This window comes from Mustela erminea, chromosome 18 (genome assembly GCF_009829155.1).
Source record: "Mustela erminea isolate mMusErm1 chromosome 18, mMusErm1.Pri, whole genome shotgun sequence".
Lineage (NCBI taxonomy): Eukaryota > Metazoa > Chordata > Mammalia > Carnivora > Mustelidae > Mustela > Mustela erminea.
The window spans coordinates 19,335,997-19,359,560 of NC_045631.1; the positions used below are offsets into that span (position 1 = coordinate 19,335,997).

Below are 23,564 nucleotides of genomic sequence, written 5' to 3' on the forward strand. Positions count from 1 at the left end.
TATTTGACAGACAGAGATCACAAGCAGACAGAGAGGCAGGCAGAGAGAGAGAGAGGGAAGCAGACTCCCTGCTGAGCAGGGAGCCTGATGCGGGACTCGATCCCAGGACCCTGAGATCATGACCTGAGCCGAAGGCAGCGGCTTAACCCACTGAGCCACCCAGGTGCCCCAAGTTAGTCCGTATTATTATTCCCATTTTTTTAATGGGAATACAAAACATGAAATGTATCATACAAAACATAAAATGTATCATTTTAATCATTTTTAAGTGTAACAGTTCCATAGCATTAAGTGCACTTTCTCTCTCTCTCTTTTAAAGATTTATTTATTTATTATTGGGGCAGTGTGCAGAAGGCAGAGGAGAGAGTCTTTTTTTTTTTTTTTTTAAGATTTTATTTATTATTTATTTGGCACACAGAGAGAGAGTCAGGCAGAGGGAGAGGGGGAAGCAGGCTCCCTTTTGAGCAGAGAGCCCCATGCAGGGCTAGATCCCAGGACCCAGGGACCATGACCTGAGCTGAAGGCAGAGGCTTAACCCACTGAACCACCCAGGCACCCCAAGGGAGAGAGAGACTTTTTTTTTTTAAAGATTTTATTTATTTATTTGACAGATAGCAAGTAGGCAGAGAGGCAGGCAGAGAGAGAGGAGGAAGCGCTCTCCACGGAGCAGAGAGCCCAATGCGGGGCTCAATCTCAGGACTCGGGATCATGACCTGAGCTGAAGGCAGAGGCTCAATCCACTGAGCCACCCAGGCACCCCAGGGAGAGAGAGTCTTAAGCAGACTCCCCGCTGGACATGAGCCAGACTCCAGAGATAATCTCATGACCCTGAGATCACAACCTGAGCCGAAACTGAGTCAGATGCCTAACTGACTCGACCATCAGGGCCCCCCTAAGTACCCTCCCTTAGGTAGTAAGTACCCTCAAACCACATTTGCGATGTGATTAAAACATAGTTTTGTGGGAGGCTCCTGGGTGGCTCAGTGATTAACGGCTCAGGTCATGATCCCAGGGTCCTGGAATGGAGCCCCACATCAGACCCCCTGCTCCATGGGAAGTCTGCTTCTCCCTCTCCCACTCCCCCTGCTTGTGTTCCCTCTCTTGCGGTGTCTCTCTCTGTCAAATAAATAAATAAAATCTTTTTAAAAATTATTTTTTAAAAATGGTGTGAAACTGATGTGGGAAACAAAGGCAGAAGAAAAATTATTACATTTCCTTACTATCTACAGCCCATTGACAAGTCCTTGAAACAGGCTAGGGACAGTCCTCTACGGCCTCAGCTTCCTGGATGTTAATACCTTGCTAAAGGCAAAAGACAATCTTAGCCCAACCCTCCAGGATCCTGTAAGTCTTCTTTAACATATAAAAATTCCTTTGGAAACTTCCTTTATCTCTATCCACCGCACCCCAAGATACATGTTGGCAATCATCCCCCAAGCATAGGAACCACGGTTATACCTCTGAAGGGTCTCATGACTGAGGGTTTACTAAACAGTAATAAATGACCTTTTCCCAATAAGAGCTAGACCCCTCAAGACCCAGGAAACTGGGGCGCCCGGGCGGCTCAGTGGGTTAAGCCTCTGCCTTCAGCTCAGGTCGTGATCCCAGGGTCCTGGGATCAAGCTCTGCCTCAGGAAGCCTGCTTCCCCCACCCCACCCCACCCCCGCCCCTCTGCCTGCCTCTCTCTGCCTACTTGTCAAATAAATAAATAAAATCTTTTTTTAAAAAAATCCAGGATACCTCGTTTCCAAAATACCTGGGAGGCTTACGCCATTCCTAACCCCCTCCCAACTTGAAAGTACATAATCCGCCAGTCCTCAGGACCCCAGCTCAGCTTTCTGCTCACGGGTCCTGTCCCCGTGCTTTAATAAAACCACCTTTTGGCACCAACCATGTCTCAAGAATTCTATCTTGGCTGTCAGTTTGGAACCCTAACCTCTTTCCCACATCATCCAAACCATCACCACCATCCATCGGCCGAACGTCTTTATCTTCCCAAACTGAAACCCTGTGTCCATTAAACACTAATGTCTCCTGTGCCCCCTCTCCCCAGCCCCTGCAGGCCACCACTCCACCTCCCGTCCTTTTGCATCTGATTGCTGTCCATGGAACCCTCCAGGGTCTGTCCTTTTGTGTCTGGTTTATTTCACTTAGCAGCACGTCTGCAAGGCTCATCCACATTGTGGCGCATTATTCCGACTTTACAGATGTGATTAGTCCCATTTTGTGGAGGCTGAGGTTCGGGGAGCCTCTGAGAGCACCCATGATGCAGACCCGGCAGGGGGCTGGGGACGCTGTCTGGCTTTTAAAATACCCTGGAGAAATCAGGGTGGATCCGTGTGCCTAGGCCTATGAGGCAATTCCCTCTGTGTTGTCTTTCCTTTGGGGATATTTTTACTCTTACTCCCATTTCCCACTCTTCCCCCTCAGGGCCGCCTTCTCACATTTCTGCCCCAACCGGTCGCAGGGTTTTTCCTTTTCCTCCCCAGAGCAGGCAAGCTCTCAGGTCAAACCAGCCTGGTCCGGAGATGCTCCCCCAGGGGTCTCTGCCCAGCACACATCCCCCAAGTCCAGGTTTCCACCCCTCACTCCCCCACCCACCCTGGGGTCGTTATGAGCCTGTTCCCTTCCAAAGTAATTAGTGCAAGGAGGCCAGCCGACTCGGTGCTAATGCCGTTTCATTAAGTGGGAGCAATCCTAATGATAATAAAATGGCACATTTAACATTCAAACATTGAACAGGGTTTCTAAGCGAGTGTGTCTCTCTCTTCCTTTCTGGTATAACAGCTCCATCTTCATAAGGACCTGACAATACACCCTAATGAGAGACTGGGGAGCTAAGCCTCTTTACAGAGCTAGAGAGAGAATGAGGACCAGACAAAGGATCCAGGGAAAGAGGGTACAGGGCACTGAGGGGATAAAGACCCCAAGAATTCTTGGGGTTATGGACTCTGGCGCTGATTTAGACAACAAGAGTCTCTAAGAAGTAAGGTCGCATGGAGAAAAAAGCCCACCGCAGACTTGAATGCAATGCAGCTCTTCATTTCTTTGCTTATTCAACACGGTTTTTTCAACAAACATTTATTGTGCACCCAAGGTGAGCCAGATTTGTGGGGCTGGGGTTGTGATGGAGGGTGGCTCTAGTTTTAAGAAAAGGAACTCCAAAGGCAGTAGAGATCTACACGTCATCTTATTTACCCTCCCCTGGGCCGCTTCAGTTAAACCACCCCAAGTTTATAAATGTCTCATGGAAGACAATTCTAATAACTGCTTGGGTTCCCTGAGCCCGTCCCTGAGCATCCTCCTTATTGAGACATCCGTCTCAAAGGTCCTTGCTACTTGGTGATGATAGAATATCTGGTTGACCTTCTGAAAGCAAGAAAATAGTGGGATGGGGAGCTGGCCAGAGAAAGAAGGTCGATTCAATCATCTGCTGTTGACAGGGGATTGAAGAGAGACAAGGGAACAGGCTGCCATTTAATAGCCAGAGTTTAAAGCTGGCCAGGGGTCAAAGGTGGGCTTTACCCAGGCCAGGGAAGCGGCTCATTTGAAAAGGTGTCAAGTCATAGGATGGTGTTAATTTCATGCTTAATTCATACAGGATCTTCCCCACAACAGGGGAGAGCTTGAATCCATGTCCTACGTAAAGGAGAGAAGGTGAGATTAGGCACCCTCAGGGACAACGGCCTAGATGTCTACCACCCTCTCCCCAAATTGGGCTAACTCTCTTCTTGGTCCACATCCCAACATGGGAAGTTGCCTCCCAACAGAAGTACCTCTTCTTCTCTGTCTGCTCACCCAGCCCCTCTGTACACTCAAGTCTAGGCCTTGGCCAGCCCAGAGTGTAGAAGACGCCATTTTGCCTGGCAAGTGAGATAGATGGGCTTTGAGGCACATCCTGTCCCACTCAGGCTCACCAGAGAATCCAGCACCAATGACAATGTTGTCATACTTCGGGTGGCGATCAAGAACAAAGTGCTCATCTGGGGTGTTCTAGAAAGAAACAATCACACTGTTGTCCTTCGAGGAGAGAAGGGAGAAGGAAGAACTGCAGGTTCAGGGGGAGGGGAAGAGGCTGGGTTGCTTTCCAGAAAGAATGGGAACGGGGCACGGGAATGAGTTCTGCATGCCAGCGCCCCCTCCGGGGGCGACAGTCTTTCTCATTTGTCCATCTGCCTCTCCGCTCATCCAGGGCTATGAACCCAGTAGGTGCTCAGTGAATGCATATAAACTAACTTTAGCCAAGACGCCTCGGGCCCTGGTGACATCTGTCTCTTCTCTTCGTCCCTACGGCCTGTTCAACTAGAACATCTTGCCAAAAAATCTTTTAGAGCTCTTCTGGGAAACGTCGCGAGGGGCTGCCAGGCATAAGCCTAGCCTGCTAATGAAAAGGAATATGAAAACCTCTCATGGGTCCTCTCTGATATGGAGAGGAACCAAACCCACGGAAAAAAGTCATTCGTTTCAAGTCACCTACCAGGTCAGGGGTCAAACAGCAGCAAGCCCGAGCTGTGCAGAGTCTGTCTCCTTCCCCTGTTCCCCGGGCCGTGAAGGGGCCGGGCCTGGCCAGGCTGCCCACACCCTTACCGTATACAGGCAGCGCTCCATAATGGCAGGTTTGGGCTCTAGGTCAGGTAAGTGATCTCTAACAAAGCGGCTCAGAATGTGGATGTCTTGGGTTTCTGAGAATGCTTCCGGGCAGTCCCGCTCCTCAGGATCTGCATTGTTGCCGTGGTGATAGCAGACCTAGCTCCCAATCAGAGCAGTGTGAGCAGCGGAGAGGGGCTGGGCCTTCCCGAACACCCACCCAGCCCAGGGGGCAGACTCGTGCACAGAGTGCCCCCGTCCATCATCCCAGCCATCCCCAGCCCTGACAGATGCCGTTTGTCACCACAGGAGGTTCCCTTGGCTGTTCCTTCTACAGTGCCCCCCTCACCCCCCCCCACAGCCCCATGTTTGCCAAGGAAGGGTTCCCTTTATTGGGCCTCCGGACAGCTTGGGGGTGGGGTGTCTTGCATTGCAAATAACGAAGAGGGAAGTGTTCTCCGCTCCTGCTGCTGGGGGATCCCTGGAATCTGCTGAAAGGGGAGTTAGAGCAGCTGCCCCAGATCTGAGGGTCGGGGGTGGGTGGGCCCTACTAGCCCCCTCTGCGCCTTTCCGCTCACCTTCATCAGCCCTGGGTACTCTCCGGAAGGCAGCCCATAGATGTGGTGGGGAGCCTGGCTGAGGCCCAGCCCCAGGAAGCAAGGAAAGGCCTGGGACACACCATAGCTTCCAGGAACCTTCTCTCGCCAGTAACACACATTGATCCGCAGGGTCTTGAAGCAGAAAGAGGAAGTGGAAGATGAGGGGGAAAGCCATGAAACTGTCCAGACGGTGAGAACAGTTTCTTCTGAGATCCTATAGCTCTTGAATACAAGCCTGGATGCCCCCCTTAACCTGTCTATCCTGTTTTACCCAATTCTCACATCAGTGATCTATTCCATTTTAATATGAGACATAAAGATCTCCACATCTCTGTCTCCTCCCCCAGACTTAGTCTCCCACAACTGCACTCAGCCCTACTTCTCTCTCCAGCACTTACTAATGCCTCAGATTTAGTGAGTTCCCAAGGGCTTTCTATTGATTCGATCATTTAATTCTCCAACAGCCCAATCCCCATTTTACATGTTATAAAACTGAGGTTCTTGAGGGGAACTAATCAGCTCACGTTCGTCCACCAGCAAGCAGCAGTTCCGGGACTCAAGCTTGAGTCCATCAGACTCCCAGGCATCTTCTCTTAGGCACCAATTCTCAGGCTTCCAGTGACTCCTTACCCGGAGGGGCAGCTCAATTCCCAGGGGACGGAGGAGCCGGTTGGTCCAAGGACCCGCTGTGATGATCAAGTTTCTGGTTTGGTAGCTCCTGGAAGTACTTCTCACTGTGATGGGTTGCCCTGGTTTTATCTCTTCCACCTTCTCTCCATCACGCACTAGGCCTCCGAGACGTTGAATTGCATCCTGAAAGGGCAGTGGCAGGGATGGGCAAAATGAGTTAGCTCTCTGTGTGGTTCACCCTGGTGAACAAGAGTCCCTCACTTCCGGGGGAACAGAGAGCACAGACTCCAGACCTCCTGTCCCATAGTGACAAGGCCTAGCAGCATATATAAAGTGCCTTGCCCAAAAAGTCCAGAATAAACCCAGCAGGGTGAAGGCCCTCGTCGGCCACCTTGCCCCAAATGTTGTACGTATTACCTGGAGGGCTCTGAGGGCCCTGTCTGCATAGAGAACGCCTCCAGACTTGTCCAAGAGCCCCACTTCTCCCCTGGCCAACCGAACATTGGGGAAACATTGCTTTAGTTCCTCAGCCGAGAGACACTGGTGTTCCACCCCTTGTCGAGACAAAGTGGCCTGGATGGTTTTTAATTCTGAATTCTCCTTCATTCCCAGCAGCAGTAGCCCAGTCTGCCTATAATAAATAAATAAATAAAGGCATATGGGTGAGGGTATGAGTCAGGGCCCTGAGCCATTCACTCTCATTCTTCAGCAAGAGTCCCATCAAGGGACCCTGTGCAAAGAACTGGTAAAGTCAGGGCACCTGGCTGGCTCAGTCAGTGGAGCATGGAGCCTTCTGAGAAAGATTAAAAAAAAAAAAAAAGGGGGGGGTGCCTGGGTGGCTCAGTTGGTTGGGCGTCTGACTCTTGGTTTAGGTCCAGGTCATGATCTCATGGGTCACGGATCAAGCCCGTGTGGAGCTCCAAGCTCAGCGGGGAATCTGCTGAGATTCTCTCCCTCTGTCCCTCCCCCTGCTCATGCTCACGCAAGCTCTCTCTCTCTCTCTCTTTAAATCTTTAAAAAATATACTTAAGGGGCCCCTGGGTGACTCAGTCGTTAAGCGTCTGCCTTCAGCTCAGGTCATGATCCCAGCCTCCTGGGATCGAGCCCCGCACTGGGCTCCCTGCTCAGTAGGAAGCCTGCTTCTCCCTCTCCCCCACTCCCCCTGCTTGTGTTCCCTCTCTCTGCCAAATAAGTAAATAAAATCTTTAAATATATATATACATATGTATATATATTTATATGTTTATAAAATAAAAAGAACTGGTAAAGTCATCTCAATGCTGTCATTAGGGTCCCATTCAGTATTCCTGAGCTGACTGCCTGCCCACTCCCAAGTCTGCCCCTGGCTCTCACTATTGGTTTGCTTGTCCCTCCATCCTCTCAGGATCCATCCCTCCCTGGAGGGCAGACATCGGAAATCCTCTTATCGCTGCACTAGAAAGTGGTAGGTGTTTCTTCCTCTTCCTCCATTCCCTGGCCCATTCACTGTTCTGATCTCGATCCTTTTTTTTTTTTTTTACGATTTTATTTATTTGGGACAGACAGAATACATATGAGAAGCGGGGAGGGAAGTGGGAGAGGGAGCTTGATCCCAGGACCCAGGGACCATGACCCTATCCGAAGGCAGAAACCCAACCGACTGAGCCACCCAGGTGCCCCTGATCTTGATTCTTTATCCTCTTTCCCCCCTCCTCCACCGCCCTGCTCTTTCTTTTCCTGTGGCCCTTTCCCCCTCTATCATGTTCTGTCCCTTGCTATGCATCTCTCAGGTCCCCTTCTGTTGTTTCCCAAGCTGTCTGTTTGCTGGAAAGGATCCTAAAGTAGGAGACAGAGCTCTGGGTCCTGTCTGGGCAGATGCCTCCTGATGTTTGGGTTGCCTACTGCTCCAGGCCCCAGATTCCTCTGTAATGCATGCCGGTTGGCCTATCGGTGCTCTCGCCCCCACCCTGGGACACAGGGACCAGGCATGGGCCCTTTTTTAAGTTGCCACAATGCCTGGGCGTGGCTCCTCACATTAAGTGGGCTGACCCTGCAAACCTCAGTGAGATCCCGCCGAAATGCATGCGGACAGCACCCTCGTGCAGAAACACCAGGAGGTGGTCTCTGAGGGTTCCAGCAGAGGGCTCGATCCCAGCGATTCTATGGTTTTGTTCCTCCCTCTACTTCCCTTTCTGCTTCTTACTCTCTAGGGGAGGGAACGCTGTTTTTCTTTAATATTTCCCGTCTCTCTGTTGCGAGAGACCAGAGCCGATCTATACTTTCGGTGGGAACGGATCTGAACAATGTAAGGGTCACTTCGGCCCTTGGGACCATTGCCGCAGTCCCTCTCCCTTTCAGCAGCTGCGGTGACCAGCATCAGCCTGGTACATCCCCCAGGTACTGTGTATAAAGCTCGTAATAGCCTATAATGGAGTCTCATGGATATTACATGCTTCCAAATCCCACATTATCTGGTTGGGGGGATTAAAGAGAAGATTGGGAGGGGGTAGGGACACAGCGGGCCCTGGGGCCGGTGTCAGTACACAGAGCCGCGCAGCGTGCCCAATCCATTCGCCATGGCCCCCGCCTACCCAGCACTGAGCACCGGCAAAAAGAATTGAGCGCCTCTGCCTCTTCAAAGCTTTGCAGAAGGAAGATGCTGTTGAATCCCCACTAGCCAGCAGGGGCCTTTCCCCATGGCCCCCAAAAGGACTTTCAGATTGGTTCTCAGGTGATGAAAACTTGCCTAGGACACTCCTCAGTCAGGTAAAGGGGATCCTTAAGAAGTCATGCACGTGCATGACCCTGAGCCATTTTTTTTTTTAAAGATTTTATTTATTTATTTGACAGAGAGAGATCACAAGGAGGCAGAGAGGCAGGCAGAGAGAGGAGGAAGCAGGCGCCCTGCTGAGCAGAGAGCCCGATGCGGGACTCGATCCCAGGACCCTGAGATCATGACCTGAGCCAAAGGCAGCGGCTTAACCCACTGAGCCACCCAGGCGCCCGACCCTGAGCCATTTTTACTGGATGCGGTTGGGGCTGGATGGGATTCTGGGGAAGATGGGCTTAACCCTCACCTTCGCAGTTACCCTGTCAGATCCCTGGCTCAGGAATCTCAGAGCAGCCTATCCCAACCCCTGCCTGCAGTATACCCACCACGGTCTCCCATGTACCCTACAGTTTAGCTCCTTCCCTTCCACCCTTCCTCCCTTCCAATCTCCCTCCCCCCCTTCCTTCCTTCTTTCCTTGAAGTCCGAACTCCTCGTACAAGAAGGTGCTGTATGGGGAAAACAAACTCAAGCCAAGACAACAGACCAATCTGTCGAATTCTGAAATGCTGAGTGATGTTCTAATTCCCAAGCCGTCCCATGGTGTATGAAGCCGGAGCTCCCATCCCCGGGAGTCATCAGTGAGCTGATTCTGCCGGTGAATGTAATTGTGCCGATTGTAATCATTTTGCTCCAGCTCTCTGCCCCTGTGGCATTTATTTCTTAGCCCAGATATTGATCTAACAGTGGGAAATTTTCCATCTGAATGTGTGATGCTGGACCCTCCCCTAGTCCGAAGATGCGTTTGGGAAATTCTCATTTTCCGTGGATCACAGCTGAGCTATTTGGCCTGAGGGAAACCGTGCACTGCTGGAGAAATGCCTCGGATTGGAGAGAGATTTTTGACCATTATGAGCAAATCGGAAATAAATGTAAAACACTGCCTGCGAATGCAAAGGCCTGTCATTATGGGAGATAGGTGAGAGGCTCCTGTGGGAAATGCTTCGAGAATTGGAAATCAGTCAGTCAAAACCGGGATCAGAGAATGGGCCTTTTCTCCCCAGTATGAAGATAGATGACTTCCACGGGCAGATTGAAAATCATTTAAGTGCTTATTTTCTTAATGGCTTTTCCTAGATCCCAATAAACAGACGGCTCGTTCTGCACCAATTTCTCACCCCTGTGCTCTGGGCCTCCCTCCTCTCTTTTTCGACTCAGACCTAGGCTACAAAAGTTTGGGAGGAGAGGAATGAGAAGAGACAAGGCCATCATAAAAAAAAAAAAAAAAAAAGGAAGAAGAAGAAAAAGAAGAAAGGTCCAGGAAATGCCTGGTCAGGGCTGGCCTAGAAAGAAGCTCCATGAAGTAAGACTGGGTTGTCAGGGACCCTTGGAAAGAGCGCAGCTCCCAGCACGCTGCCAGCTGAGCACAGAGAATGAGGTATGAGCTGTGCCTTCCTCCAGCCCTAGCTGGATCCAGCACGAGGAAGAGGTCATTGAAGAATCCTCCCAAGGGTCTTGTTGGCTCCTCTAGCCGACTAAGCCTCAGACGTGATGTAAGGAGCTGGTGATCAGGGATTTCCATCTGTTACTACAGCAGGACGGGAGGCCGCATGGAGAAGGGAGCCACCGGGAGGGGCACAGAGCTCTCCCTGCACCTGCCACCTCCCATCCCCGGCTCCCACTTCCCCCTCCGGGGGTTAAAAAATGCCAGTCAAGCAGGCTCCCAGAGTCACCTTGGGGAAGAGACTCAGTAATGGCTGCTGTCTTTGTTGGTTTTGGAGGAGCTCTTGGCTTTCATCTTCCGCTCAGTGGGCCGAGGTGGAATTGGTTAACAAAGACTGCTCCGGGGAGGGGATGTGGCTGACAAGCCAGACACTTCACAGACACAGGAAGCAGCAGCTGCGGAGGGGGCCCGCCAGGTTCTGCCAGCAGCTGTATTGCCTACGGCTGTGATCTTGTCTGATATTGTCAGTTAAGCAGGGGCAGCCTGGGTCAGGAGCTAGATATTAGGACTCAAAGGGAGAAGGCGGGGCAAGCGAGAGATGGGCCCCAGAGCTGGGATTTGCTGGTGGCATCAGGGTCCCCGGCTGTACACATCACAAAACACTCAGACCTTGTGATCTGACACACGGGTCGTCTGTACCCGGCATCTATGCAAATACCCTGAGCCCACCCAGGCTGAGTATGCCACTGTCACGGAAAGAGGCAGAACAGAATATAAAGAATCGGACAGCTGCCTTAGCGACCACCTCCCGAAGATACTTGTTTGTTTGTTTGTTATCACCATCAAATAGCCTTAAGAAAATACACTTCTATCTATCAGTTTGATTATGATGTTGTGCTCATTCTCCCAGCAGCACCTAGGAGAATAAGAACCACGAAGATGATGAATCATTTAGAAAATCAGAATCAAGAACAAAAGCTAAAGGGACTGAAATGGGAAGTATCCATTCTGTGTTCCTGAGTCAAAGAACCAAATAAATGAGTGGGCCCGTGTAAATCTCATTAGCCACGAGAAAGGACTTGATAATGATAATGGTAATAATAATAATGGCAACACCTAGCCCCCTGTTGAGCTTGAACGATTTTCCAAAGCACATTCACTTTACTCTTCATTTTTCATAACTGGGAAGGTAAGGCATCAGAATGGTCTTTCCAGAGGGTCTACGATATGTTCCTGGCTTTAAATATATATTAGCAGTCTTTCAACCCAGAATGATTTAGACATCAGTTTGTTGAACACAGGGGATGGACAAGGTCACCAGTCTGCAGTATCTTCCAAACCAGCCAGCAGACTATGACCCAGGCACCAGATCAGGTCTACCAACTTTTCTTGTTTGTCATACAAGCCAAGATGATTTTTATATTTTTTAGTGGTTGATTTAAAAAGAATATTTTGCGACACGAAAAGTGAATGAAATTTCAGCATCCATGAATAAAGTTTTATTGGCACACACCTATGCTCATTTATTTACGCATCATCTGGGGCTGCTTGCCCACTACAATGGCAGCACTGGGTAATCAGCAGAGTTGAACAGTTACAACAGAGACCATACGGTCTGCGAAGTCTAAAGTACTATGCGGCCATTCTGGAAAAAGTCCACCAAGCCCTATTCTAGACTAAGAAGAATAGGGCTTGCGATTTGCACTAACAGGTTAAGACCCTCACGGCTCGGTAGCAACCCTTTCATAGGTTATGGGGAGAATTAAGTGACTTAACATGTATTGAGGTTTTGTTTTGTTTTTTAAGATTTTATTTATTTATTTGACAGATCACAAGTAGGCAGAGAGGCAGGCAGAGAGAGAGGGAAGCAGGAGCCCCACTGAGCAGAGAGCCCGATGCGGGGCGCGATCCCAGGACGCCGAGATCATAACCTGAGCCGAAGGCAGAGGCTTAACCCACCGAGCCACCCAGGCGCCCCCCTATTGAGCACTTCTAAAACAGCCTTAGTTTCTTATCATGAGCGCTAAATACAGGATGATGGCGGTGATGGTGATGGCGAAGGACTGGTCAGTACCACTCGAAGCCTTTCACCGACTCATCCTCACCATAGTCCCATGAAATCCGCACCCCTCCTTTACAGGTGAGAATGCTGAGTCTCACAGAGGTTAAACAACTTGCTCCAAACCACACACCTAAATGTGTCAGAGCTGACATGTAAAGCTAGGTCCACCGGGTCCCACAGCCCTTCCAAATTCCTGTCCTCCTGCCAAGAGGAGGACGATGAGATGAGAATCTTCTTTTTTTTTTTTTTAAAGATTTTATTTATTTATCTGACAGAGATCACAAGTAGGCAGAGAGGCAGGCAGAGAGAGAGAGAGGAGGAAGCAGGCTCCCTGCGGAGCAGAGAGCCCGACACGGGGCTCGATCCCAGGACCCTGGGATCACGACCTGAGCTGAAGTCAGAGGCTTCAACCCACTGAGCCACCCAGGCGCCCCGAGATGAGAATCTTCTACCCAAGCATTCCTTTCCCTCGTTCCAGCCGCCATTCCCCTTGACGTCCACAGGTGCTGCATCCCACCTGTCTCCCCTTGCCCTTCTTCTTCCCTGTGCAATGGAGATAGGATACAGCTGGTGCAAAATAGGTAGAACGAGCTGCCATTTATCGAAAGGGGCTAGGCTCTATGCCAAGTACTTCATGAGAGTCTCGTTTAAGGGGCACCTGGGTGGCTCAGTTGGTTAAGCCTCTGACTCTTGATTTCAGCTCAGGTCGTGATCTCAGGGTTGTGACATCAAGCCCCACAACTGCTCGTCTGGGCGTGGAGCCTTCTTAATAGTCTCTCTCTTCCTCGCTCTCTGCCCCTCCCCACTCCTTCTCTTACAGATAAAGTCTCATTTAATCCTCCACAAAGCCTTGTGAAATAAAAATGAGGCAGAGAGAAGTACACAAACTTTTCCAATGTCACGCAGCCAGTAAGAGGTAGAGCACAAAGTCAAGTTCAAGCCCGTTCTCCAGAATCATGTCCCCTCTGAAAGATTCCAGAGACTCTCCTAACATCATTTCTTCATTACTTCCTTGTCTGCTGGGGAGAAGGGTGCCCTCCAAGGCCTCACCACCTCTTTTAGTACCCGAAACTCAGCAGTATTCACAGATGGCTGACAGAGGGGGGTCGTTTAGCTGGGCCACCCTTCAGAGAGACATGCTCCTTTATTTGGGTGCTGGGCACATTAGCTGCCTCTGGAATAAATCTGTAATTAGCTGTCCTAGCTGTATTTGCATAATGGATTTCACTTTGTTCTTAAGTTAATGGTGTTTTTGCAACAGAACAGTAACCTCTTGGTTCCTGGCCATTAAAATAACTGCCACCCTCTAGGATAGAGCTGAGGTTTTGTAGAAAGTTCGGTTAAGAGCCACAGCGACGGTGGGAAGGGAGGTGGGGCAGGTTGGTTAAAGCTCTCTATGGGCTGCCTTCTTCCCCCCTGGTGTTTGAAAGGTCAGGGGAGGTTGTGGGCAGGAGTTGGGGGGAGCAGAGGAATCTTAAGGGTTAGAGAGCCACGGGGACAGCAGAGATCCCTAGCAAGCAATGGGGTCTGAAGAGGAGGCCTACAGGGAGAGGCATTCAGAGAAAATGAATGGATGATAGGGGTCGCTCTAGGGGAGAGGACCCGGTTATGCTATTAGCAGGAATATAAAGAATGAAGATGGCAGCCTCTTCCTTTATTTCAACCTCTTCCCTAAAAGAGTCTCAGATGACTACACCGAGATGCAGAGGTAAACCCCAGCTCTGGGTATCTGCTCCCAGTGTCTTTCAGTCATCTTCCCCACACCCGCTCTGCCGGCCTTGGACACGTGCTGGGAACCCACTGCTGGAACTCAGAGGGTGGCAGGAGCCAGCTGGACTGACCGACAGGGCGATCAGGACAGTGGACACATGCTGGGAACCCACTGCTGGAACTCAGAGTGTGGCAGGAGCCAGCTGGACTGACCGACAGGGCGATCAGGACAGTGAGCAGAACACGCCCACGTGTCTGGCACGTCCCTAGGCCCTGTGTCCCTCCACTGCACTTCCGGTGTTCATGGCCCTGCCGCCTCACCTACTCAAAGCTCCTCCAGGCCCTGGGTCCCACAATTCAAACAATTCCCCCACCTGCCAACCTGTGTAACTGGGTCCCAGCCTCACGCTCCAGCTGGGCCCATATCTGGTAGCACTCATCCATCATCTGGGTGTAAAAGTCTTCGGGGTATGCCCTCCGGATTATCCGGCTCTGCCCATGGGAGCTTCCTCGGGAGTGTGGTAGAAAAAACTGGAAATGGAGAACAAGAGAGACAACCGAAGCTGTTACCCCTTGCACACGGTCCCTTCCCCCACTTAAGAGCTAGCTTCTTGTGTGTTGTCAGGCAGGAGCGCTTATTCTTTAAATATTTCCATACAGTCTCCCTTTATGGCCAAGTTACTGATCTGGCCAACAGCATAGATGTTCTCAGTAGCTTAACTCAGCTTCCCTTTTGGTAACATTACTCACTTCCCTAAATCCTTCTGTTAGTTAGTCTTTGGTCATGTTGCTGCAACCCCTCCCCACTTGGTCTCATAGAGGAGCATAATTGGTTTTTTTGTTTGTTTTTTTTTAAAGATTTTATTTATTTATTTGACAGACAGAGATCACAAGTAGGCAGAGAGGCAGGCAGAGAGAGAGAGGAGGAAGCAGAGAGCCCGATGTGGGGCTCGATCCCAGGACCCTGGGATCATGACGTGAGCTGAAGACAGACACTTAACCGACTGAGCCATCCAGGCGCCTGAGGAGCATAACCAGAAAGAAACTTTGATATCATTCCAGTCTAGCCCCTTCTTATTTTTTTTTCCCAAAAATTTTGTTTAAATTCTAGTTAGTTAACATATGGTGTAATATCAGTTTCAGGAGTAGAAGTTAGTGATTCATCACTTGCCTATAACACCCCGTGCTCATCACCACAAGTGCCCTCCTTAATCCCCATCACCCAGCCAGCCCATCCCCTGCCCACTTCCCTCTGTCAACCCTCAGTTTGTTCTCTATCGTTAAGAGTCTCTTATGGTTTGTTTCCCTCTCTTTTTGCCCCCTTCCCATATGTTCATCAGTTTTGTTTCTTAAATTCCACACATTAAAAAAAAAAAAATCCACATATGAGTGAAATCATATGGTATTTGTCTTTCTCTGACTAATTTATTTCACTTAGCATAATACACTCTGGTTCCATCCCCATCACTACAAATGGCAAGAGTTCCATTTTTTGATGGCTGAGTAATATTCCATTGTATATATATACCACATCTTCTTTATCCATTCATCTGTCGATGGACACTTGGGCTTTCCGTAGTTTGATTATTGTTGATCATGCTACTCTAAACTTGGGGATGCATGTACATTTTCAGGCAATATCGGGCGCATTCAGGGTGGTATGGCCGTAGACTCATGTACATTTTCAAATCTGTATTTTTATACCCTAGGGGTCCAATACCTAGGGGAGCAATTGCTCGATTGTAGCGTAGCTCTATTTTTAACTTTTAGAGGAAACTCCAGGCTGTTTTCCATAACTCCCTTCATTTTCTGGACAAGGAAGCTGATGATTTTTCTCTGTGGGTTCCGATCACTTGGGACAAGGGAACCACCTTGGGATTTAGCAAAAGATGGAGAGTTTCCTGCAAGGTTAGACCAGGAATCCCTTAGGCTTTCTGAAAACCAAGAGAGAAACAAAAAAGGTTTCTAACCAACCCAGTTCATTACCAAGAAGAGTGAACGAAAAGCCACCTGGATAGCCATAGGCAGGATGGGAGAATAGAAGCCCTTGGAAAGTGGTCTGCGTGGACCTGCCCTGGGAAGGACCCTGGAGATACAGAGCTCCCTGACCCCAACATGTGCAGTGATCACAGTAGAATAGACTGCATGGGGTCACCTTCTCTATAATGACAAATAAGACCTACTTATTCCTGGTGTATCAAACAATAAGGCTGCTATCAACCAGAGGTAGCAGGAAAAACAAAAACAAAAAAATAAAACAAAAAAAAAACCAGAAGTTTCCTCTGGGTTCCAAGGTGTGAGGCCAGGGAAACCCAGGGAAGAATCCTACCTCTTAGGCTGACAAATCAGCTTTTCCCTCTGGGCAAAATTATTTTTACTTAAGGTAACCCAAAGCAGAACGGATAATTTTTCTGGGCTGGATCAAACATTTTGGCACGGAAGAGACTGAGTGGCAGGAAGGAAGAGAATAGGACCTGGGATACATTTTTTTTTTTTTTAAGATTTTATTTACTTATTTGACAGAGATCACAAGTAGGCAGAGAGGCAGGCAGAGTGAGAGGAAGCAGGCTCCCCGCTGAGCAGAGATCCTGATTCAGGACTCAATCCCAGGACCCGGGGATCATGACCTGAGCCGAAGGCAGAGGCTTTAACCTACTGAGCGACCCAGGCGCCCGACCTGGGATAGTTCTTGATCAAGGACAGGAACCAGGAGGCAAGAAAAGGAGGAAATGTGCCTGGAAACCCAATATGGGTCTTAGGGAGGGTAGAACTCTCTTTGAATTGTCATGAAACACACCAGGCAGCAAAGCTGCAAATTGCACAAAATTTGACAGTCAGACCCTTTGGCCTCACCCCAAAGCCTGCTGGCTCTGGAAACTTCTCGCTAGAGGAGGAGGGAGGGACAGTCCCTAAAGTGGGGAGTGCAGAGGGGACACAGTACCTGCTCCAGCAGGATGACCCTCTTCCCGTGTCTGGCCAGGTGGTATGCTGTGAAGCAGCCTTGGATGCCTGCCCCGATCACAATGGCATCACAGAGATCTTTCTGAGCAGCCATGATGCCCGCTTAGCCCTACAGCTACAAAGCCCACACACAAAGGAGAAAGCAAGCAAAAGCAAGCTGGGGGCTAAAGGAGGAGGAGTAGGGCAAAGTCCAGCGTGACCAGCATTCCCACAATCCTCCGGGGCTGTGTCCTTCTCCCCTGCTCCTCCCTCGTGGCAAAGCCTGGCCTAGGGCTCAGCCCCCACCTCCCCCGCAGAGCGGGACTGGGTAGTCTGATTTCCGAGGTTTAGCCCAGCTCAGCTGCCGGCCTCACCCTTGTATCCCTCTAGCTTTCTATTCTTGGCTCAATTATTGTCATGCAAATGGATCCTTCCTATGCCACCTTCCTGTCTCATTATGATCTTTGTCTCTGGGACTTCGGCCCTGGAATTTCAATGCCTCCTAGACCAAGCTGGGCACCGGGAATGCTGCCTCCCCCTGCTGGCTTCCCTCCCTTCAGCCTGATTTCCTTTGGAGATTCTGAAAGGGCCAAGCTAAGGACTTGGCACTTTGCCCAGGGTAAGGCCCACCTCCCCCGTGGGTGGCGAGGTCAGGGGTAGACCCAGGAAACAATCAGGAGGGCTGTTTTGTGATTATGAAATTATTCTCAGTGTGGTTTACTTTCATTTTTTGCACAGGAGAAGAAATTATCTTGAACAAATGGGAAGGACAGAGGGAGAGGAGGAGACCTCTCCTGACGCAGAGGGGGCACTGGGCACCAGCCCCGGGCAGAGAGGGGCCCTGTAGTGAGCCGGCCACCCTCTGGGCCCGGCTGTGTGCTAAGTAAGTACCACTATATGCATTCAGGACAGAGCTGGGATTTCTAGGGCCTGGTTCTTAGACAATTCGGGGATCTTCTTTAAGGAAAGGAAAAGAAAATTTATGAATCCAAAGTTAGGTGCTAGGGACTAGAAAGAAACTGTCTAATTAACGAGCCCTGTGGTTGAAGTTAGCTTCACGGTAAATCTGTCTCTGTACGCATCACCTCTTTGAATTCCTGCAGCCCTAGAAGGACATATGTTTATCTCCACTTTGGGCACATTAAAGATGGTCCCCAATTCTTCGTCACTCCTCTCACCATGGGCTCTGTGACAGTGTGACCAACATAGCGGAAGTGACCCTGGGACACAGGCCCAGGCCTGAGGACACTGAGAACTTCCTCTTCTGGTCCTACAGCGCCTCTTGGAGCCCTGAGCCACCATTTAGAGGTCCCACCAGCCTGTGGAAAAGACCGTGTACAGAGGCCCCGAGACTGCATGGAGAGCCGGACAGACGAGGGAAGCCATCTTGGACCCCCAGCTCAGCCCAGCCACAAGCTCAGTACCGCTGAGTGACCCGACTAAGGCCACGTGAAAGAAAATTAGCCAGCCAAGCCCCACCCGAATTCCTGATCCACAGAATCTTGTGATAGAATAGAAACAGTTATTTTAGCCACGAAATTTTGGGGTATACAGCCATACCTGAAACACTTCTTTTTATTTTTTTATTTTTTTAATTTGAGAGGGAGAGAGCAGGAGCTGGGGGAAGGTGCAGAGGGAGAGAGAGACCAGGCTCCCCACAGAGGAGGGAGCCCGACGCAGGACTCAATACCAGAACTCCGGGATCATGACCCAAGCCAAAGGCAGATGCTTAACGTGCTGAGCCACCCAGGCGCCCCTGAAATATCTCTTTACGGCCAAAGACATTAAGGCTTACAAAGCCGCATACCTGGTAAACATAGGCACTGAGATGTGATCCTGATTATCTGGGGTTATCTGCTCCTGATCCTGTTCTCTTAAGCACCAGGCCATACTAGGGATTTATCAGAATTTGTACTGATGATTCTGATTTCAATAGTTTGCTGTTTCTTTCATGGCCATATGTGAGTAGGGAAAAATATTGGATCAGGAAATCCGTGTGACCCCAGGTGGCTGCCCAGCTTTGGCGAAGTGCCTGCCCCCAACAAAGGATGCTCCCGGGGGACCAGAGAAACTAGCTGTCTTCTCCACCAAGCCCCTCCTTTACTAAGAAAATGAGGGTCCAGAGAGGGGGTACCATATGACTGGCTTTAGATGACTCTAGAGTCCAGGAATCATCTCAACTCCACCTCACCCCTAACCCACATGGACGGGCTAGCATTTGCCTCACAACCGGACATTTCCCTTAGAGGTAAAACATGGTAGACATAACAGGAAAAGTGTACTGTTTAAATATGCAAAGGCTTGGTAGAAATATGTAAGGTCAGCCCCCAGATTCCTCTTGATAAGATGTCAGAGAAGATGAACAGTTTATACACAAGGAAAAGCAGACAATAAATCTTCACATGAAAGTGCCCAGCCTCACCGGCAGGGAAAGAAATGGGAATTAAATAACTTCAAGGTACGATTATGTGCCTATTAAATAAGCAGAAATTTTTTAAAAATGATAAAATCTATTGTCAGTGCTCTGGGAAAGCGGAGAGAATAGGGTGGCAACTCAGATGGTCTGGGCCTTCTGGAAAGAGCTGGGCAGTGTGCATCCATGATCGAATGGTTCACACCTTTTGATCTAGAAATCTGACTCGGGGAACCATACCCCCAGGAAATATCCTAGGGAAGAAAAAGACATTTGTATAAAGACACTCATAGCCGTGCGCTTACAATATAGAAAATTGGAAACAACCCAGCCAGAGGGAATGGCTGTGCAAATTCTGGCACATTGACACAACGGAATACTATGTAGCGATTCAAAATGACAAGCTGTGGACTGTGGGCTACATAGAAATGTGTGTATGTAGGAAATCATCCCGAGAAAAAGAACAGAACACAAATAGACACACTCGGATCATAACCGTGAGTTCTGTGTGTGCCTGTTATCAAAGTTCTAAAGAGAATTTGGCACAGTAATTAGGCTTAATGCTCATTAGCTTCCATATTCTATCAAAACCGAGCTTCCATTCACAATTTGTAAAAGGAGGAGGAATCCGCTGGGGAAGCCCAATTCCTCAGATCTCCCTGGTCACTGGGTCCAGGGCCCGGGGGGAAGTTCTTTCTTTGTTCTAACCTCAGTTCTTCCTGCTGCCACGCCCCCGCTCCCAGGACCCGTTTCTTATTGTTCAGTTCTCCAGGGAGGCTACAAAAGCGGCTCTATAGCCCACCTCTCCTTTGTTTAATATAATATCCCTTCAGAAATAAGATGACAATTCCATCTCCCCATCCCTACTTCACAAGCCTGCCCTGGATTCCTGGACTCAAGCATTCGGCTTCTTGTTAAGAATTTCAAACAGCTCCTCGGAAAGCCGACGCTGGCCGCGGCCCAACCTTGAAATGAAAAGGAAATCGACTTCTGAAGGCTTCCCCTCTCTCTCAGGGTTGCCCGTCCTTGTGGCTGTCCTGACAGGGGCAGGCAGAGAGAAGCGATCCCCTCAAATTCCATTTTAACACCCATTTTGGATCGGAAGACTATTAAAGAAAGAGCCAGCAGTCCTAGACCGCGCTGCTGTGTGTCAGCAATTGCGGCTTGTGTCCTGGGGCAGAGCCTCAGAGGATGTGAGGCTGAGCTGCTCATCTGACGGCTTGATTGACACTTCGCACACGGGGGTGGGAGAGCCCAGCCAGGGAAGCAGCAAGCTGTACAGCTCGAAATAATGAGAGGACTCGAGTCGGGAGAGAGCGAGGCATAAATAAGAGAGACCTAGGAGTTGAATGGTGGGGGAGAATCTTCTGTTCTCTAACCCCCCTCCCCGGCCCCGGCCCTCTTTGCCAAGGCGCTGGAGCCTGGGGTGAGGAGGCAGGCAGGCAGGCAGGCAGACCAGGAAGTGGCCCCTCCAGACCCATCCTGCCAGCTGCCAGGGGGGTTTGGGGCCCTGAATGTGCAGAAGATGCCAGAGTGAGAAAACCAAAAACGGCAGAGCTGGATCTGTGCGTGGTCTCCGTGCAGCTTGGAGACCCACTGCATGTCTCGGGTTTTGCTCCCCCACACCTCCATCATCGCTCCCCTGCCCTCTGCTGCCTTTGCCCCAGGTCATCCATATGCCTCCGCTCACCTAGATTCATGCATTAACCTCATAACCAGTCTCCCGGCCTCTCCTTGCCCCTCTTAATCTATCCTTCCACACTCCTGCCAGAATTCTCTCTCTAAACAGCAAATCGCACAGGTCACTCTCCCCTACTGAAAATTCCGTAACAGCTGCCTATTTCCTATTACGATAAAATCGCAGCTCCTTAGCTTGGCACGCAGGCGGCAGTTTGCATCCCGGCCTCTGCAGCTCAAGGGCGGGTCCCTTCTCCCTGTGCTCTTTAGGCCCTGGCAAGGCTGAGCTGAGAGAGGTTCCAGCCAGGATGATGATTCCAAATTCCCCGACACCCTCAAGCCAGCTTGGATGTCCTCTGTCCTAGACTCCCTTCTCACTATCTGTGTCTAGTCTCAGGGGTACCAATGAGCAAAGTGGATTGCAATTGTTAGGAGGGCTGCCTCCGCCCCCTCGCCACTCCTTAAGGGGACAGGGGTCTGCTTCTGATTGCCTTCTTCAGTAGGTAACCCAGACATAGGGACCAACAATGAAAGGGCTCAAAAGAGAAAACCGCAAAAAGGATGTCTCCTTCGCACCCTGCCCTCAGCCACGTTGTTCTCCTGGCATGCAATAGTGTTAGCATTTTCATTTGTCTCCTTGCAGAGACATTCTATGAGTGTGCAAACATATTGAAAGTGCACATTCTTTCTTTGAAATCTCAGACATTGTACACTCTATGGCACCTTGCTGTTTCCATTTTTTATAACATGGATCCCACGTGAGTCCTATGGGGCTGGCCCATTCTTCCTGATGGCCTTGTAGTTGTCCGTGCATAGAGAAGGCATTTAGGACAGAGAAGGCACCCGTGCATGTTTGCTGAATGTGTGGTGGGTTCCTCTGGCCTCCTCAGGCACCCTAGACTCACACCGTTCTCCACACATCGGATGTTGGGTGTTCAGGGAGGTCTTACCCAGGCTGGCCTGGCAAGATTTATCAAAGGCTGACAGTGTCCTCTATGAGCTACAGGGAGGACAGTGCCCATCTTGAGGCCTGGAGGTCGTGAGGGGAACACACCCGGGGACCCTGGCTTCTGCTTCCTACCCCAGCTTCATGTTTGCATTTGTTTAAGTGGCGGATATTACCTTCCATCTCACTCCCTCAAGATACAAGGGTTCCACTGCTAGGCAGTCTCCAGGGGAGGAAAGGTAGTAAGGAAAGTCCTGGGAATTGGGGCTGAAACCTCTGAGAAAAAAACTAAATCACCATGTAGCTTGGGAAGGGACCAGCCACCTCACACCTCACTAGGACAAAAGGAAATGCAATAAAAATGAGGGAGGAGACAAAAAGTTGAATAGAGCTACCCATAACCCAGCAATTGCACTACTGGGTATTTACCTGAAATATACAAACATAGTGATCCAAAGGGGCAGCCATGTCCACAATAGCCAAACTATGGACAGAACCTAGATGTCCAACAGATGAATGGATAAAGAAGATGTGATGTATATATACAATGGAATACTATGCAGCCATCAAAAGAAATGAAACCTTGCCATTTGCCATGGTGTGGATGTAACTAGAGGGTATTATGCTGACCAAAATAAGTCAATCAGAGAAAGACAATTATCATATGATCTCTCTGATATGAGGAATTTGAGAGACAGGGCAGGGGGCTTGTGGTGGGTAAGGAAGGGAAAAATGAAACAAAATGGGATCATGAGGCAGACAAACTATAAGAGACTATTAATCTCACGAAACAAACTGAGGGTCGCTGGGGGGTGGGGGGTTAGGGGTAGGGTGGTTGGGTTGTAGACATTGTGGAGGGTATGTGCTATGGTGAGTGCTGTGAATTGTGTAAGCCCAATGACTCACAGACCTGTACCTCTGAGGCAAAGAATACATTATATGTTAATAAAAATAATTTTTAAGCGGCGCCTGGGTGGCTCAGTGGGTTAAGCCTCTGCCTTTGGCTCAGGTCATGATCTCAGGGTCCTGGGATCAAGCCCCACATCTCACTCTGTGCTCGGCAGGGAGCCTGCTTCCTCCTCTCTCTCTCTCTGCCTGCATCTCTGCCTACTTGTGATCTCTGTCTGTCAAATAAATAAATAAAATCTTTAAAAATATATATAATTTTTTTAAAAATGTGGGAGGAGATGTTCTCATTGTCTTAAGGGGAAACTTCCCTGAACACTGGAATCTTCTTTTTCCTCTCTTTCTTCTTCTTTTAAAAGTTTTACTTATTTACTTGACAGAGAGAGAGAGAGAACACGAGCAGGGGAGTGGCAGGCAGAGGGAGAGGGAGAAGCAGGCTCCCCACCCAGCCGGGAGCTCAAGGTAGTGCTACATCCCAGGGCCCTGGGGTCATGACCTGAATCGAAGGCAGATGCTTAACTGACTGAGCCACCCAGGTACCCCCAAGTAGGTCTCTTTACACCTATGTGTATCTGAGCTGGTCTATTTCTACCACTAGGCTTTTGGCGAGGTCCCATTAAAGCTGAGCAGACACTGGGGGAAATGGCAAATCAAGGAGAGCTCAAAACTAGCATCCCATTTCTGCCCTTTGGAGGTGAGGGTGTATCAGGGATGGAAACAATATATCAATCATCCAACAGGACCCTCTCCTCCCTTCTCTGGAGAGATTCTTCCATGGCTTTCTCATGCTTCATAGCTTGGCTATCAGGACACTCTGGGATGGGGATTTGCAGCAAGGAGTGAGAACTGGGGACAGGAAAAATCAAGTGGATTTCACTGGATCGAGCTGGCTTCACAGGAGA

General features: G+C 49.7%; 1 protein-coding gene and 1 long non-coding RNA gene across 2 annotated transcripts; one reads left to right on the forward strand and one right to left on the reverse strand.

The window, feature by feature from the left end:
* Nucleotides 1-1,841: 1,841 nt before the first annotated feature.
* LOC116578502 lies at nt 1,842-18,130 on the forward strand. The gene is made up of 4 exons (XR_004280910.1): nt 1,842-1,922; nt 9,716-9,722; nt 17,930-17,934; nt 18,120-18,130. It is a non-coding gene; the product is annotated as an uncharacterized LOC116578502 (long non-coding RNA).
* PIPOX (pipecolic acid and sarcosine oxidase) lies at nt 3,004-16,897 on the reverse strand. Its single transcript, XM_032322927.1, has 8 exons — nt 16,722-16,897; nt 14,163-14,311; nt 6,235-6,448; nt 5,818-6,000; nt 5,167-5,319; nt 4,589-4,747; nt 3,919-3,994; nt 3,004-3,640 (listed from the first exon to the last, which is right to left on the reverse strand). Exons 1-8 carry the CDS (start codon nt 16,833-16,835, stop codon nt 3,510-3,512), a joined length of 1,179 nt encoding a protein of 392 aa, XP_032178818.1. The 5' UTR covers nt 16,836-16,897; the 3' UTR covers nt 3,004-3,509.
* Nucleotides 18,131-23,564: the final 5,434 nt, after the last annotated feature.